Below are 19,288 nucleotides of genomic sequence, written 5' to 3'. Positions count from 1 at the left end.
TGACAACTGTAGTATCTCTACCCTATATATAGTTCATTCAGCAGCATGTTTCTGCAGTGTTCTAAAAACAGATGTACACCACAACAAATCCAATACCAGCCACGATGATAATCACATATACACGTATACCATAATATTATGTGTGTAAGGTTAGCTACCTGGCATTCTGTTATTATTTGCTGTCTTTTTCACAGTGGCCTTTTAATATTGTAATGACACTAAGGAATGCAGTCTTAAAGAATATGTCATACTGAGAATCATTATGTAATAGAACATTACTTTGTAATTAAAAATAAAAAGTTTAGGGTTAAGATTAATATAGTGACTAATTATCCTGCAAGTGTCCATTTGTTTAGTCACATAGTTGGCGTTGACTGGGGGTTCTTTGACGCTTGCAGGGGCGCTGCCAGGAATTTTGGGCCCTATGAAAGATTCTAGGGGAGAGGCATGTTTGCGCGCACAGCGCGCCGCAATTTTTTGTGGTGCCCATTTGAAATAAATCTTCATTATCAATGATAAATACAGCCGCGGAAAAAATTAAGAGACCACTTCAAAATTATCAGTTTCTCTGGTTTTACTATTTATTGGTATGTGTTAAAGTAAAATGTACATTTTTGTTTTATTCTATAACCTACTGGCAACATTCCTACCAAATTTCAAATAAAAATATTGTCATTTAGATCATTTATTTGCAGAAAAATGACAATTGGTCAAAATAGCAAAAAAGATGCAGTGTCTTCAGATCTCGAATAATGCAAAGAAAACAAGCTCATATTCATTTTTAAACTACACAATACTAATGCTTTAACTTAGGAAGAGTTCAGGAATCAATATTTGGTGGAATAACCTTGATTTAAAATCACAACTTTCATGTGTCTTGGCATGCTCTCCACCAGTCTTTCACATTGCCGTTGGGTGACTTTATGCTACTCCTGGCGCAAGAATTCAAGCAGCTCGGCTTCTTTCCATGGCTTGTGACCATCCAGCTTCCTCTTGATCACATTTCAGAGTTTTTTTTATGGGATTCAGGTCTCGAAATTGGGCTGGCCATGACAGGGTCCTGATCTGGTGGTACTCCATCCACACCTTTACTGGCCTGGCTGTGTGGCATGGAGCATTGCCCTGCTGGAAAAAACACTTCTCAGAGTTGGGGAACATTGTCAGAGCAAAAGGAAGCAAGTTTTTCTTCCGGGACAACGTTGTACTTTGCCTGGCTGAGGTTTGTAAAAGACCATAAGGATTGAACCAAAGCGGACTGGAGGGTCTCCTAGTTTGTCTTCTCTGATGAGTCCAATTTCACAGTAGGTGCAAGACTCTGTGGCTTGTAGGCCTCTCCAGGTCTCCGTCTAACCATCAGACGACCATGTGTTGGGCAAAGCTGAAAATTGGACTCATCAGAGAAGACGAACTAGGAGACCCTCCAGTCCGCTTTGGTTCAATCCTTATGGTCTTTTACAAACCTCAGCCAGGCAAAGTACAACGTTGTCCCGGAAGAAAAACTTGCTTCCTTTTGCTCTGACAATGTTCCCCAACTCTGAGAAGTGTTTTTTCCAGCAGGGCAATGCTCCATGCTACACAGCCAGGCCAGTAAAGGTGTGGATGGAGTATCACCAGATCAGGACCCTGTCATGGCCAGCCCAATTTCGAGACCTGAATCCCATAAAAAAAACTCTGAAATGTGATCAAGAGGAAGCTGGATGGTCACAAGCCATGTAAAGAAGCCGAGCTGCTTGAATTCTTGCGCCAGGAGTAGCATAAAGTCACCCAACGGCAATGTGAAAGACTGGTGGAGAGCATGCCAAGACACATGAAAGTTGTGATTTTAAATCAAGGTTATTCCACCAAATATTGATTCCTGAACTCTTCCTAAGTTAAAGCATTAGTATTGTGTAGTTTAAAAATGAATATGAGCTTGTTTTCTTTGCATTATTCGAGATCTGAAGACACTGCATCTTTTTTGCTATTTTGACCAATTGTCATTTTTCTGCAAATAAATGATCTAAATGACAATATTTTTATTTGAAATTTGGTAGGAATGTTGCCAGTAGGTTATAGAATAAAACAAAAATGTACATTTTACTTTAACACATACCAATAAATAGTAAAACCAGAGAAACTGATAATTTTGAAGTGGTCTCTTAATTTTTTCCGCGGCTGTATATTGTATAATGGGCTGAAATGGAAGGCACCCAATGCATTCACTTTAATTATGTCAAATTAAGATTCACTAGCATTAATAACTGATTATAAAATCCAACATTCTATAGGTAGGGACTGATATTATTGTTTCGAAATACTAGAGAGATATATTAATGCAAAGAATAGAGAGATGTCGGTAGTTATTTCTTGTATTTCGAATTTGCTCGTTCACACTAACGAAATAGCTAGCTAGCTTGCTAGCTTAGTGTTAACATAGCCCACTACATTACAATATTCCCTTTCATTAACCTCAAGTAAACCTACATTTGAGCAGGTAACAATCGTTAACAACTACAGATAACAGATACAGCCACATTCTGTAACTACCTGTACTTACAATTTCACTCCTTGCACCGTTTACTTTGAGCTAAACTCCATGGCTATAATCCTGGCTGTCTTGAAGAGACGTTAGGCAGAAACAAATACATTGTAACGCAGACCACTTTGATTGACTGACACACGCACACATTGTTCAAATCATACGCTGGACACTTTATTAGTATTTCTACATGGGTTTAGATAATGATCAGGCTATAATAAGACCACATCGGCTATGTAATCGCTGACAACCGGGACGATTTCATAGTGGTTGGTGTAAACCGGGACATTAGCGTCCCGACAGGTTTTTGCCGGGACGCGGGACACGCAACTCAAAATCGGGAGGGTCCCGGTAAAACCGGGACGTCTGGTCACCCTAGGTTAAGACCTGACCTCAGCCAGCCCAGCCGCTCTGTACACCTGCTGCCTGCCAGTGCCAGCATCTCGCATTTCGGATGCTGTTCGAATCAACGCATCGCCGAACCATTTCGCAAGCGCTCAGGGGGAAGGGCAAATGACAATATGTTAAATAACTAACGAAAACGTTATGGAAAACGACAGTTGTGAGTTTAATACGTTTATTTCCAATTACCATTTCTTTGTAATGAGACATTTTTAAAAAAAAAGGCAAGAATATTAATATTATATTATTAATTGACATCTGCGGGCCGTGGGCCGTGCTGCGTTGGGCTGGGCCGTTAGAATCAGTACCACCTTTCCCCGCCAGTCAGCGCCCCTGGACGCTTGTCTGTGAAATAAATGAAATCCAAAGCTGTCTGTGTACAGTTCCAAGTGGTTTGGTTTATTAACAAAATGGATTAATATTAATGGAAAAATATTAATGGTCACAACTGGTTTGAAAATCAAATTAATAAAGGTTTAAAGCACAAAGAGCAACGAGACCTATCCTTGCCAATGAGCATAATCACAGCGCAAGGTCAAAAGCTGTGTGCTCCTAGTCAGCCGCGCCTTCAACAGGTCACACTCCTATTAAATGGCCTTTCGAACTGTAGAGGGTACAAATTCTCAGAAAATAGAAATTAAAGCAAGCATTAAAATAACTTATTACATAAATACCGAAATGGTTCCTACAATAAATGTTACGCAATGCCCTGCAGAGCATTATTAGATATTTGTGCTTTAGGTGTTAGAGGAGAAGATCATCACCTTTGTGAAGAATGAGCTGAAGAGATTCAAGAGAATGTTGAGTCCAGATTACCAGATTACTGAGAGTAAAGAAGAGGATGAGAATGACGGCAGAGAAGGGGCTCTGAAGATGGCACTGTACTTCCTTAGGAATATGGAGCTGAAAGATCTTGCTGACAAACTTCAAGAAAGTAAGAATTCTTCCTTTATTTACATTTGCATTTTTTTCCCATAAATTATCTTAAATTATGAAAAATAGAAATAGCTATTGTTTTCCCTCAGTGTCAGTGGCTTGTCAAACATTTTTATGTTTTATTTTTTTAAATAGAGATGTACGTAGTTTTTGAGACTGAGCTCAAAAGAAATCTCAAGAACAAGTACCAGAGTGTTTTTGAAGGAATATCCAAGCAAGGGAGCTCTGCTCTCCTAGAAAAGATCTACACAGAGGTCATCATCACAGAGGGAGGAAGTGGAAAAGTAAATGAAGAGCATGAAGTCAGACAGATTGAGTCAAGATCCAAAAGACCAGCTGGACAGGAGACATCAATCAGATGCAGTGACATCTTTAAACCCTTACCTGGCCAAGACAAACCAATCAGAAGTGTTGTCACAACCGGAGTTGCTGGCATTGGTAAGACTGTCTCAGTTCAGAAGTTCATCCTGGACTGGGCAGAGGGAAAAGAAAACCAGGATATCCACTTCATATATCCACTGCTTTTTAGGGAGCTCAACCTCATGAGAGAAAAACACCTGTCTTTGATGGATCTCCTCCACCACTTTTTCACACAAATAAAGCAGTCAACTTTTCCCAGCCAAGGGAAGCACAAAGTGTTGTTCATCTTTGATGGTCTGGATGAATGTCGACTCCAACTAGACTTTCAGAATAATGAAAGTTTGACTGATGTGACAGAGGTCAACTCATTGGACGTACTCCTGACAAATGTCATCAAGGGTAATCTGCTCCCCTCTGCTTTACTTTGGATTACCTCTCGACCAGCAGCAGCCAATCAAATCCCACCTGATTGTGTTGACCGGGTCACAGAGGTACAAGGGTTCAATGACCCACAGAAGGAGGAGTACTTCAAGAAGAGGATCAGTGATCAGAATCTTGCCAGCAAAGTCATCTCTCACATCAAATTATCAAGGAGTCTCCACATTATGTGCCACATACCAGTGTTCTGCTGGATTGCTGTTACTGTTCTTGGGGTGATTCTTGGCTCTTCAGGAGGTGGACAGATTCCAAAGACTTTGACAGAGATGTATACCTATTTCCTTATTTTCCAAACCAAACAGAGGAGCCTAAAGTTTGAAAATGTGCATGACCTTGATCCACAGTGGAACCACAAAGTTATCCTTGGGCTCGGAAAGTTGGCATATGAACAGTTAGAGAAGGGTAATCTGATTTTTTATGAAGACGACCTAAAAGAGTCTGGCATTGATGTCAAAGAGGCAGCAGTATACTCTGGCATCTGCTCCCAGATCTTTCGACAAGAATCTGGGCTTCATCAGGAAAATGTGTACTGTTTTCTGCATTTGAGCATCCAGGAGTATCTTGCAGCTTTGTATGTGTTTCTAATGTTAATAACGAAAAAGAAAGACCTAATTTCTCCTAAACAAGCCTTCAGAAAAGTCTTTAAGATTTTAAAAATTAAATCAGTGCAAAAATCCATGATCATCTTCCACAAGAGTGCTGTGGACAAAGCTTTGGAGCATGAAGATGGACGCTTTGACCTATTCCTCCGTTTCCTTCTTGGCCTCTCTTTGGAATCTAACCAGACTCTCCTGCATGGCCTACTACAGAGAGGAGGAAATAAGATCGGCAATGAAGAAACAATCAGTTACATTAAGGAAAAGATCAGGAATGTTCCTTCCTCAGAAAGGGTCATCAACCTCTTCCATTGTCTGAATGAACTCAATGATCACTCCTTAGTGAAAGAGGTCCAGAGCTTCCTGAGTGCTGGGACACTTTCTGGAGCTGAACTCTCACCTGCCCAGTGGTCAGCTTTAGTGTTTGTGCTGCTGACATCGGAACAGAAGCTGGATGTGTTTGACTTGAAGAATTACATCAGATCTGATGAAGCTTTCCTCAGGCTTCAGCCAGTAGTGGAGGAATCTCAGAAGGCTCAGTAAGTATGGTGGCAGTGTGTATTCTTAGAAAAGAAAGGGTTAATGACACTAGCTGGGTTTCCATCTCACTTTTTAATGCACAATTTGACCATTTGAATAATTAACCTTGACTGGAAACTTTTTGAAATTAGTACAAAATCTTCAAAGGCAAATAAGCATTTGATTTGCTAGCGGAATTTGGATTAACTCGCCGTTCTGGTCTGAGTTTCAATTTAATTGGTTAATTCGCATGAATTTGCATATGTTGCAATTTATTTATGATTTCCAGTTAAAGTTGCCCTGACAATCTTATGTTGTGATCCCACAGCTGTCCACGACTCCTTCCTTAATAAGTAAGGTGTCCATTTTGAATTTGCATAATACAGATGATGAAGGTACACTGATTCACATTTTGTTTAGCCAAATTTTCATGAATGTTCATAAAATATTGGAATGAGTTAGATGGAAACCCAGCTAATTCTTTTGCTTTTGCCATTTGGTCTGATTTGTTAATTGGTTTAGAAGCACAACACTAATATACAGACGGCAGCAATGTCCTTTTCATATAGTCACTGGTGGCTGTTTTTCCCTTAAGGCTCAATAGCTGTGGCCTCACTGAAAGGAGCTGTACAGCACTGGCATGTATCCTCAGCAAACCATCTTCAAAACTGAAAAATGTGGATCTCAGTGACAACAGTATTGGAGATATTGGGGTCCAAGAACTCTGTAGCGGACTGGAGAACCCACACTGTGCACTGGAGACACTCAGGTAAGCGATTTTGATTCTTTAGTATTCCCTAGGAATGAGATCTTTGGGATCATTTGTACTGTTTCATTTATTGATGATCATAATCCATGGGAAGACAGTGGTACAGGGGGTAGAGAAGTTGTTTAGTAATCAGAAGGTTGCTAGTTTGATTCCCTGTCGAAGCGTCCTTGAGCAAGACACTTTAAAGACAGTATTTTCAGGCACGCACAGTCTTGAAGATCCTTCCTTTCAATTATAAAAGCTCACTGAACGAACTGAAGACGTTGTCTCATTTCACAAAACTAATATCAAGTGCATTTTGGAGCAAACACTCAGATGGAAATAAAATGTTTAGAGCACAATGTGTTTCCCAAACTTTTTACAGTCCCGTACCCCTTCAGACATTCAATCTCTAGCTATGTACCCCCCCCCCCCCCCCCCTTCATATATCATATATATTTTTTCATGTTTGTAAGCCCCCCCCACCCCCCAAACACACACACACTCACCACAGGTTAAAGAAGAGTGCCCTTGAGAGGATGCACAGAACTCTGCAATGTCTCTGCAATGTCTGGTTTGAATTTAAATAGTTTTCCACACAGTCTGTGCCTGTATTTTGTTTTCATGCTCGTCAGAGCTGAGAATCACACAAGTATGTCTGGGCAAAGTCTTTACACTGAGGTGCGTTGTTATGCCGTGTTTGACAATGTCTGTCACAACAAGTTGATTTGCACTAAAAAAAATTGTAGCTTGGCTTGCAACAACTGTACTACTGCAAACATCCTTATCTGAGGTAGACTTGGAAAAGCAACCTGGGTTGCTTTTGCCGGCAGGCGCATCCTCCATTGTAGGCCTTTTACCAGTAGTAGCGGTTGGTGTCTCTATGGATTAACTCTTTTTAGGCATCTATCCATTTTCGTGCAGCAACTGGAATGAGCTCCCGCTACGCTACACTAGGTATCAGCGAGTGAAATTGTGACAAGAGCCAACCAGTGTGCCTATGTTTTGACTAACCTACCTGTAGCTATTTTTGGCAGTTTCATTATTTCGCTTACATGAGTGTATTTTTGGCATTGTGACTGGAATATTCAGACTATTTAAGATGTCGTGTCTGTTTGAAAATGTAATGGGCTGTTTCACTTTGAAAATGCAAATCACATTTATTTCCCCTAGCGTACCCCTACGTCCCTTTGTGTACCCCTGGGGTTACGCGTACCCCAGTTTGGGAAACACTAGTTTAGAGTATCATGAAACCACAATGTCACAAACTGTTTCATGGAAAATCTGGATGACTAGGTGACTCAAATATGTTTTCTCCTAACGTGGATTGTCACAAAACCAAAATCCTTACTTTTAGTTCATTAACACTGGGACCTTGTGTCATGTCTGCACTGAACCCTGCTCGGGCCACTTCCCCCTCTTCCTGACTTCAAACTCACACACCTCTGCTACAGCCTCAGTCACCTTCATACTCCCAGCTGCACTTCATTCACAATCACAATCAGTACTGAAAGATCCTCGCTGTCCGTCTTTTGTCCAAGATTAGATTTGCAGATAGTAAGGAACTTGGGAAAGTGTTCAGCGTAAAAATTATTTTATTCCAGCGCAGCACAACAATAAACTTGCATATCACGATACACAAGATAATTCTTTCAAAGTAATTACAAAGAGCCAAGTCTCTTATAATGTACAATTAACATATAAACAACTAGAAAATGCATTTCCTGAAGGAAATACCAGTGCATGAAATGCAAAAGTTAGGAAAGGAAGAAGAAAAGAAAGAAGAGTGGAAGAAGGAAATAAGAAAGGAAAGAAGAGTGGGAGAAGGAAAGAAGACAGGAAAGAAGAGTGAAGAAAGGAGAGAAGAGAGGATGAAGGAAAGAAGAGTGAAAGAAGAAAAGAAAGAAGAGTGAAGAAAGGAAAGAAGAGTGGAAGAAGAAAAGAAACAAGAGTGAATAAAGGAAAGAAGAGTGAAAGAAGGAAATAGTTGAAGAAGGAAAGAAGAAAGGAAAGAAGAGTGAAAGAAGGAAAGAAGAAAGGAGAGTGAAGAAAGGAAAGAAAAGTGAAAGAAGGAAAGAAGAGTGGAAGAAGGAAAGAAGAAAGGAAAGAAGAGTGGAAGAAGGAAAGAAGAGTGGAAGAGAAAAAAAGAGTGAAAATATTGAAAAAAGGAGATAAAAATGGAGTGAAGAAGAGAGATTGAGTGTGAGAGAAAGTAGACTGAGAGGGATAGAGAGAAAGATGGAGAGATGGAGAGAAAAAAAAAGTAGAGAATGGAAGGTGTCTTAATGTTCCTAGTTACAGTTAAATTGAGAGGGACAGAGAAGAAGTTCCTTTGATTTGGTGCAGCTGTCAGTGAAGCACAGGTGCAAGCCAGTTTAAAGACCCTATTATGATGTCATAATGGCCCAATGTAAGTCAATGGGAAAATTTAGATTAGTTTTTATTTAATATCTTAAAAAGTATAAAGTTTAGAAAAGTGAAAAATACATAGCATAAGTGTCCTTTACAAGACCTACGCGACAAAGTTTGAATGAAGTTTCTACGTTAAGCGGTTCGGGCTGAATTAATCGCAGAAAAAGGTAACAAGAATAAGAAGAAGAAGAAGAAGCCTAGGAATAACAATACAGGGCATTTCATGCACTGTAATGACATGACATATGGGAGGGGAAGGGTGTGTCCGTGGGTCAATATGGGAGGTATCAGTATTAGGGGATATGACTGCTAATTAAACTGGTTTGAGTTCTAAACCTAATGAAATTGTATTGAATACATCTTGGAGTACGGATCTCACACACCATCATTCTTGATAACAGCGTTTTCCTTTTCTCTCTACAGCCTGTCAAACTGCAGAATTACAGAAGAGGGCTTCAGTTCTCTTGCATCAGCACTGAGATCAAACCCCTCACACATGAGAGAGCTGTGGCTGAATGGGAGTAAAGCAGGAGACTCAGGAGTGAAGCATCTTTCTTCTCTTCTGGAGGATCCCGACTGTAAACTGGAGAAACTAGAGTTAGTATTACAAGCCAAATACTGAGTTGCTATCAGTGAATTTGTCAGTGACAGTGACTTATCATGCTCTTCACATGTAAAGGGTCACTATTAATCCACCAGAAAACACTTTTAATCACTCTGATTTTCCATCTTTATTACATACACACACACACTTTCACACACAGCCAAACACACACACAAACTTACACACACACACATATACAAACATACACAGACACATGCACACTTACAGACAAACTCTCACACACACACACCAACACACACACACTTTTACACACACACACACACACACACTTATGCGCACACACTTAGAAACACACAAACAGACGCACTTACACACATACTTACACACACACACACACACAAAAACACACAAACACACAAACACACACACACACTCTTACGTGAACACACTCATACATAAAAACTTACTAACACACAGGCAGAATATACAGTACATATTATAATTTTTTTCTCATCACATTTTCTTTTGTCTTAAAGGATATACATAATATTTTCCTTTTCTTTCTACAGCGTTGGACACTGCAGTATAACAAGAAAGGGCTTCAGTTCTCTTGCATCAGCACTGAGATCAAACCCCTCACACATGAGAGTGCTGGGGCTGACTGGGAGTAAAGTAGGAGACTCAGGAGTGAAGCATCTTTCTTTTCTTCTGGAGGATCCCAACTGTAAACTGGAGAACCTAGAGTGAGTACCACAAGACCAAATACTGAGTTGCCATCAGTGAATTTGACAGTGACTTATCATGCTCTTCACATGTAAAGGGTCACTAATAATCCACCAATAAACACAACTTATGAATCAGATTTTCTATATTTCTGACACACACACACACACACACACACACACAAACACCCACACATGTACACAAACACAAACATACACACCCACAAATACACACACACATACACACTTACACACTTACACAAACACCCAAACACACATGCACACTTAGACACACACACACACGCACAAACTTACACACAAACTTATTAGCACGCACACACACACACATACACACTTACAAACCCACACACGCTTACTTACGCAGACACTTACAAACACACATACACACACAAACAAACACACTTACACACATGTTTACACACATTATATACATAGAGAGTGAGTATCACAAGCCCCTTTTTTCGACTTTAAACTCACACACCTTAGAAGGCTCAGTAAGTATGGTGGCAGTGTATTTTCAGAAAGTTAAGGGTTAAAGACACTAGCTGTGTTTCCATCCTGAAGTCCACGCTCCCTGTGCAGGGAGATGGTTGTTTTTATGGAGAATTGCTTTTAATGCTCAGCCAGCTTTTGACAGAGACTATTGCACCCCCAGAAACATTTAACCCTTTTCTTTTCAAATGTATACAGTTTGAAACAAAAATATAAATAAGCACTTTGTAAGGACAATAGGACTAGTCTCTTTCACCTTTCAGTGTCTGGGGGAGGTTTCAGCTCCTAACTACCCGCCCATTAGCAAATGCCAGCTATTCATATGATAAGGAGATGGTAATATAGTGATCGCTATAGGGTCATGATGTGGCAAGAAAACCTGTGGGGGGTAGAGGGCCACAAAGACATTCCAGGGCCATTACGTAATAGCCATTGTCTCTGACCAAGGTGTCCCTTGTCTGTTTATTCCTTCTCATCAATATGCTTTTGTAGGGACAACACCTTTAGAAGAGGTACAGGTAACTCTAAAATTATAAATAATTATGTAGTAGTGAAACCACACAACCTTTTTGTATTCTAAACTTACATTTGTAAAACTAACACCTCTGTAAAGTAAAATGTACATTTTAGTTTTATTCTATAACCTACTGGCAACATTCCTACCAAATTTCAAATAAAAATATTGTCATTTAGATAATTTATAAGCAGAAAAATGACAATTGGTCAAAATAGCAAAAAAGATGCAGTGTCTTCAGATCTCGAATAATGCAAAGAAAACAAGCTCATATTCATTTTTAAACTACACAATACTAATGCTTTAACTTAGGAAGAGTTCAGAAATCAATATTTGGTGGAATAACCTTGATTTAAAATCACAACTTTCATGTGTCTTGGCATGCTCTCCACCAGTCTTTCACATTGCCGTTGGGTGACTTTATGCTACTCCTGGCGCAAGAATTCAAGCAGCTCGGCTTCTTTTCATGGCTTGTGACCATCCATCTTCCTCTTGATCACATTTCAGAGTTTTTTTATGGCATTCAGGTCTCGAAATTGGGCTGGCCATGACAGGGTCCTGATCTGGTGATACTCCATCCACAACTTTACTGGCCTGGCTGTGTGGCATGGAGCATTGCCCTGCTGGAAAAAACACTTCTCAGAGTTGGGGAACATTGTCAGAGCAAAAGGAAGCAAGTTTTTCTTCCGGGACAACGTTGTACTTTGCCTGGCTGAGGTTTGTAAAAGACCATAAGGATTGAACCAAAGCCGACTGGAGGATCTCCTAGTTCGTCTTCTCTGATGAGTCCAATTTCACAGTAGGTGCAAGACTCTGTGGCTTGTAGGCCTCTCCAGGTCTCCGTCTAACCATCAGACGACCATGTGTTGGGCAAAGCTGAAAATTGGACTCATCAGAGAACTGATATTCTGTCTTTAGGGTTTTGCTCCGGGGTTATCACAATTCTTGATTTGCCTTTCTTTTTCAGAGTTGGAGGATCACAATTTACTTTCGAGGCTGTTCCACTCATATTCCGGAGCTTCCTCTCTGTAATGTTCTTGAGATTCACTTTTGGCATGTAATTATACAGAGTTGGGCTTACTCTGATACTGAGGTAGTCATTTCGCAACTTGGGACATGTTTGCTACTCGTGAGTATCTAACCTGTGTCTTTCAGGTAGATTTTTAAATCTTGCGCTTCGAACCTGCGCTCTTCAGGTTTCTGGTGCTCTGCTCTAGCCGCTGAGCCACCGTGCTGGTACAGATGTCCGCTCGTCGGTGCGAGCAAGTCACTGGTTTATCATTCCCCCCTAAATGGTAGGGGGTTTTCCCCCGGGTATTTCTCTTCTGTTACTGGAGCTTCTGATCTAGTTATAGTTAGTTTAAGTGGGAATAGTTTAGTGGACTTATGTGAAGTTTAAATTATGTTCACTTAAAGGCGCCCAAGGCAACATTAGAGGCTTGAGACTCGAATAATAAACGTTCAATTTCTAGTCTTTTTTTACACATAGTAAGTTTCAATAACACCACCATACCATTACATATCGACATTCAAGGAGCAAAGATGAGATGTCGTTGTGTGGTGAGAACTGATAAAAAAATCGCCTGGCTTCTATTTTCCATGGTAGATTGCAGGTTATGCTAGTTATCGCAGGTTATGTTAGAAATGGCTTGGTGGGATGGGGAAAGATAACATCTTTCCATCCAAACGCAAATTTAGCTAATCGAAATCTGTAAGTGGTTTCCAGATATATATATAGTTGATCTGTCTTATTTGACGAAGCAGTGAGTTAGCTGTCTTTCAATATCTCTTGTCGAATTATCTGACATGTTTACGGCGGTATGTGTTTAAAAGTTTTAAGTTAGGCTATGTGCTATGTTCCTAACTTATATATTATTATTTCACCTTAATGTTCTTGAGATTCGTTTCTGGCATGTAATTATACAGAGGCAGGCTTACTCTGATAACAGTCATTAAGAGTCGTTAACAGTCGTTAAGCAACTTGGGCCATGGTTGCCACTAGTGGGGATCGAACCTGTGACTTTCAGGTTTTTGAAATCAGTGAAGCAGTGACGGGGTGCCTCCCCGGGGGGGGGGGTTGTTTTCAATCCAGGTAAATTCAATTAACATATGAAAACCTCGGCCAGCTGGGCAAGGGGAAGGGGGGCCTTTCACACCATTGGGCTTCCATGGCAATACACAGGGTCGGCGACTGTCGTAAATCCCACATTTCATGCAGTGATTGTCATTGTCATTGTCATTACAATTACACAGAGTGCAGGTACAGAGGCAACGGAATGTAATGAAAGGTTGGAAGATTACAGCATAACATAAGGGGAGGGAAGAAGGGAAAACAAGCCCCAGACTATGCTCCTAGAGGAAAAAAACACCTCAGCGCATAAGCACATACATTTTAAACATGACTTGCAATGGGGAAGGGGGATGGAGGTAAGCCAGAGACTGGGTGTTCTAAGCCCAGCCAGTGGGGGTATGGAGGTAAGCCAGTACAAACAAGCAGCCATCCAGCCCTGCCTGCTGCCTTTCAGCGCTGGTCACAGACCCGCCTGTAACACTGGGGGTACGAAGCGGGCGAAGGCGTGGGCTGGGGGTCATGGAGGGTGAATGCATATTAGTGTGTAATATGTACGTGTGTATGTATGTATGTATGTATAAAGTTTGTGAATGAGTAGGCCTGGGTTGTTGCATTCCTAGGCGCCAATCAGTCAGATTCTCAGTTTGCAAGATTGTGGTTGCCATGGAGACAGCCTTGATCAGGTCCCGGACAGAGACAACAATCCACAGGTGTCTGTGGGAAGGGGGTAGGGAATGCAAGAGAGTCTCACTGCAGCGCTCACCAGGGAGAGGTTGTTGTTCCAGCATCGGCCTTGGCCAAGGCCCGTTCTGGTTTAGGTGACCGAAAGCAGATAAGATTGGGATTGATTGGTCTTGCAAGTAGCCGCATTCCAATTTGCACGCCTACTCTTTTGCCATTTTCTCCCATTTTTCCATCAGGTCTCCGAAATGATCCATTTTCCTTTGCAGATCCGTGAGCTTCTCCGTGTTGTTATCCATGTGGCGGTTTAAAGCACCAATCTGAGTGCCAACAGCTCTGCCCACCGCATCAATCATGTTGGGCAGCCTTAGGGGACTTTTGACAGCTGTCACCATTTCATTAATTTTCCGATAATTCAGGGCAGCGCCTTATCCAATCAGCAGAAAGCCTGTAATCATGGTTCCGAATAGGTAGATGTCTTCAATGTCTTCCATGGAAAGGGCCGCTAGGCACACGACACGCCACTCCTCCCACGCATCCATCGAGTAGCCAGCTGGCACTCTCCTTACTCCCTACTCCCTTCACTCGCTTGTCGATTCTCACGCTCGCATCACTTATGGGTTATACCTCACGATGAAACAAGCTCCGGATCCCTGATCTCCGCAGCCATCACAGTGTTCTCCTCTTCCAGGTCGTTTAGTTTAAGTTCTGGTCCCACGCTCCTGCACCGTAAGGACCAGTATTTGGTCTGGTTTCAATAAACTCCCTAGCCTGGTGACACCAGCCTACGTATTTCCGCCTGAATTGATTTCAAGCTCATACTCAGTCTGGCCCAACCCCATTGACAATCGTCTCCAGAACTCAAAATTTTGCAGGACCAATCAGCGAACAGTTCAGAGCTGTGACGCAAAACTCGCCTTGGAGGAAAAGACACGAAAAGCTATCGGAAAAGTTGTCTCAACTCTCGAGAACATCAGAAAAAGAGTATTTTCTTGTAAGTTTTATGATTGGAAAGGACGTCGTAGCTCTTCTCCCAACTGGCTTTGGGAAGAGTTTAATCTACCGAATGCTTACTAAACGTTGCTGATTGGTTAAGGGAACTCCAATGATTTTAAACCTCAAGATAAGCACCCGCCCATCTCGGAAACCAAAATGCATTGGGTTGGCCCAGACTGAAAGACGGAATGAAATGGAGTCACAGGCTGGTAATGGCCAGGCTATAAACTCCCACCTCCCTGCAAACTCTGTGTCGTCTGATGTTTCGTGACACCTTAAGTACTGCATTCTTGCTGCATTATTTTCAACCTTTCAAATGCTCTGTCATCCAATATACCTGATGTAGTCAACTACTGATCCCCTCAATAATCTACACAAATATACTGCATGTCATGATATGTATATGTATGTATATGTATAATGTGAAAGCCACTAGAGACGCTGTTGTTGAATAAACTACCATAAGATTATGGAGGACCAAACCTGCCATATTTACAAATGAATGAATGAATAAATAAATCTCCACATCCATGCATTTAGACAGAAATAATTCCTATTCCTATTTCTATTTCTATTTCTATTCCTTTTCTCAATATGTTAATGAGATGTGTCTATCAAAAATAGGTAAGCGGTATTTGACACACCATTGGCTAATCGTTTTCAATGCGTTGTATTCGATTATGTTAGGGGACGTTCTCTCAACTAGATATTTAGTCATCATAACTAGCGATAGCGCAGTTCGCTAGATAGCTAACTGCAAGCAGCTTAATTTAATTTGGAGCAGACATATGTGTATTTTGCGATGTATTGAGTTGGGAGTGGGGTCTCACACACTGTTTAATCCACAACTGGCAACTTTCCTCCTTTGTTTTGGGCTTTGGAAATGCAAACAAAAACGACGTGTCCCTATAATCTCTCAGGGTACCCTGTGTCAGATCTACAAGTCCCGTAGGCACACTTTCGCCATGTTACTCAGACCTCAAAGTTGTCGGACCTTCTTTTCTCAGTAGCGGTTGCTAAGGTATGATTGGATATACATTTTAGTTTTCAACGAGATCGGCCAGCCTGGCCAAGTCTCTGGCAATTGCTCTTTTGATTAGCCAATGGTGTGTCAAATACCGTCTACCTAGTTTTGATTGACACATCTCATTTACATATTGAGAAGAAGAAATAGGAATAGGAATAGCAATACGTAGAAATAACAATAGAAATAGAAATAGGAATAGGGATTATTTCTGTCTAAATGCATGGATGTGGACATTTATTTATTTATTCATTCATTCATTTGTAAATATGGCAGGTTTGGTCCTCCATACAAGAATGCTGCAACATCTGGCCCACAATGTCTTGTTGTGTTTGCCTTGACTGAAATATGACTATATTATCACTGTAGACTCTCAGACTGCAATATCACAGAGGAGGGCTATGCTAGTCTGGCTTCAGCCCTGAGGTTAAATCCTAATCATCTCAGAGAGCTGGATCTCAGAGGAAATGATCCAGGGGAATCAGGAGTCAAACTGCTTTTAGACCTAGAGGAGGACCCGCAGTGTAAACTGAAAAATCTCAGGTAAGGCGCTTCAAATAAATAAATGCAAATAATGAGACTGCTATTACGAGTGTATACAAGTTCTATGACTACAACAAGTCTTCTTCATTGCACTCTACTTTATTTTAAGCTGTTGACTAAGGACCATAGATGAACATTATATTGAATGTGACAGGATGAGCTCAGCTGTTGCAGTAAAAACTCAGCCTGCTAGATTTAAAGCTGCTGCATCAGGCCAAGCAGACTTATTTAACTAATACACTATACCAATGGGAAGCAGTGCTTCCTTTCCCATGAGCACCAGTGATGTTTTTTTGTGTCAGACAACAGATATGTTTATTGTCTCTATTTGTACAGGTTCCTGAAGGGGAGTGCTGCTGAGGAAGCATGTGCTGCTGTGGCTTCAGCTGTGGGTTCAAACCCCTTACTCATGACTGAGCTGGATCTGAGTGAGCTCATACCAGAAGCCTTGGGAGTGACTCAGCTGTGTACTTTCCTGGAGGATTCCCACTGCAGACTGCAGAAACTGAAGTGAGTTAATGCTGTCACATTCTTTTTAAATAACATGCATAAGCTGCATTCTTCTCTTTTTGGAGGATGGAAGTCTAGTTAAGTCTTTAGACCTTGAAGGTGCTTTCTATAAGCAATGAATACAGAGGTTTTCTTAAGTGACAGTTGGCCAATATCTAGCTCTGAACTATGTCCCAGAAGAAGCCTGTTAGCTTAGACATTATCACAGGGTTAGAGATCTCTGCTGTAGATATGAACTACTTTATTGCATTACCAGAGGTACACACTCAGGAAAGCATGCCAGTAGACACAAGTAGCATTCCCACCAATGATAATCTCTCTAGATGTCCTCACTTTAGGGAGGTGAACCTTCTTACAGTCAAAGTCAATCTTGAGTTGTTGATTGGCAGCAATGTTCCAAAGGCTTTAGAACCATGGGAAGTGGTCAACAGCCAAGGAGATGGGCCACACGCAGTTACAACCAAATCTGGCTGGGTTGTCAACCGTCCTCTAAATGGATGTTGATAGCTGTCCTAAAATCACGGCAAACACAATATCTGTTGCAAACCTGGAGGAGCTGTTGTTGCAGCAGTACGACCATGACTATAGTGAAAGCTCAGAAGACAAAGAGGTTAATGTCCTTTGAAGGCAACAGATTCATGACTAGAGCAGATAACTCTGAGAGGTGGTGCCACAGGACGAGCTGAAAAGATCTGATGGCAAAGTCTGGGAGCAACGTCCCACATCACGGTGTACACCACCTCAAGAAAGGTTCCATAAGGGTAGTTTTCCATTTGGGTGCAACTTTTCATGGCACATGTTTAAATTCTGAACTTTGGCAAGGTCCAGATTTGACAAGCTCTGTCTTTAATGTTTGTAATGACTTTCCTAGTCAACTATAGTGTACTTTTTCACTTATAGCATCTGTATGCAAGACAATAATGAGTGACGACCAACCACATTTGTGACCCGGCACGCGAAAAGGGGGAACAAGTCGGCCGAGACGATTTCGAGAAAAACGCAATTGAAGGTTTTTTTTTTCAAAATTAGTGATCCTTGTTTTTTTGCAGAATGTGCAAGTTGAAGTCATGAAGAAGCCACTCCATGTTTCAGATAACAGTATTGGTTACCTTAAAAGTATACATTTTGTCGTTGAAGTCGGTACAGTTTGGTTAAATTCAGCTTCGCTCTCCTGACGCTCGGGGGGGGTGTTACCTAATTTCCATATGAACAGCTGAATCGCGTTTGTTATTTTTTTCGACCAATCAGCTGCACGTTACAAGCGATTCACATGGCTACTTATACAGCATCATACTCCACTACTCTTATCCAGATGGCAATCTGACTTTCGAATCTGAAGATGAGTGCACAGATGATGAACGCGATTTCATCAAACTGGAGAAAATCCCTAGTCTACAGCTGACCTTAGCCGACGAGGAAGAATCTTTCGGCCTTGCAGCAGAGGAGCTGGAACATACCATACCAGACGCTATCTCTACGGTAACTTTGACTGCAAATGCAACGCAAGAAGAAAGGAGAACTCTCTCCTCGGGAGACATTCGTGTAGCAACAATCTTTCTCCAGAGCTTATGTACAACATACTAAGTGATTCTCTAGCAGCCGAGAGAGAGTGGCAGGACATGCGAATCATTGGACATCTTGAGGCAAACAGACGTTCAGTAGTTACTTCGGAGATGACTACATCCACCAAAAAGCCAGCAGCAGACGTAAAGGAAAGGGAATTAACCCCTAAGTTAAAAACATGTAATCTACTTCGGCAGCGGAGCATTTTACTCCCCTGCAATCTCTACGTTCAGAGACAGACAGCAGGAAAGGTTAATAAACGGAATGAAATAGCTACACATTACACACGCTATGCTTCAATAAAACTCAGGTTTTATGAGACACCAACAGAGGCTCAACAGACAAGTCTTACCATTGAAGATCTTTTTGCACTCCGACGTTCGTTCTGAAAACTATCTACATCCAACCAGCGAGGTTTATCCATGTTGTTGTGGAGAACGAGAGTTGCACCAATCACACTTCTTACATTGGACATATCCACCAGCCTAATTAGAATCTGCATTGTCTACTTAGCAGAAATATCTCCATACGGTAGATTTCCCTTTGTTGAGTATCATTTTAAACTTTCCATATAACTGTATTGCCCCCGCTTGTCAAGTGAAACGTGTCCAGAAACAAGGCTCCTTTGTCTGGATAGCCAGAGCTAGCATAACTGCC

General features: G+C 41.3%; 1 protein-coding gene across 1 annotated transcript; it reads left to right on the top strand.

Moving 5' to 3' along the window:
- Window positions 1-3,718: 3,718 nt before the first annotated feature.
- On the top strand, window positions 3,719-17,072 carry LOC308381610 (protein NLRC3-like; the record flags this gene model as incomplete). The annotated part of the gene is made up of 4 exons (XM_080859200.1): window positions 3,719-3,854; window positions 3,992-5,789; window positions 16,385-16,558; window positions 16,895-17,072. 4 exons carry the CDS (start codon window positions 3,719-3,721, stop codon window positions 17,070-17,072), a joined length of 2,286 nt encoding a protein of 761 aa, XP_080715326.1.
- Between the last annotated feature and the right edge of the window lie 2,216 nt (window positions 17,073-19,288).

Source organism: Sprattus sprattus, assembly GCF_963457725.1.
Source record: "Sprattus sprattus genome assembly, chromosome: 20".
Taxonomy (NCBI): Eukaryota; Metazoa; Chordata; class Actinopteri; order Clupeiformes; family Clupeidae; genus Sprattus; species Sprattus sprattus.
The sequence above is the reverse complement of the archived record's forward strand: the minus strand, read 5'-3'. Positions and strand labels throughout refer to the sequence as shown.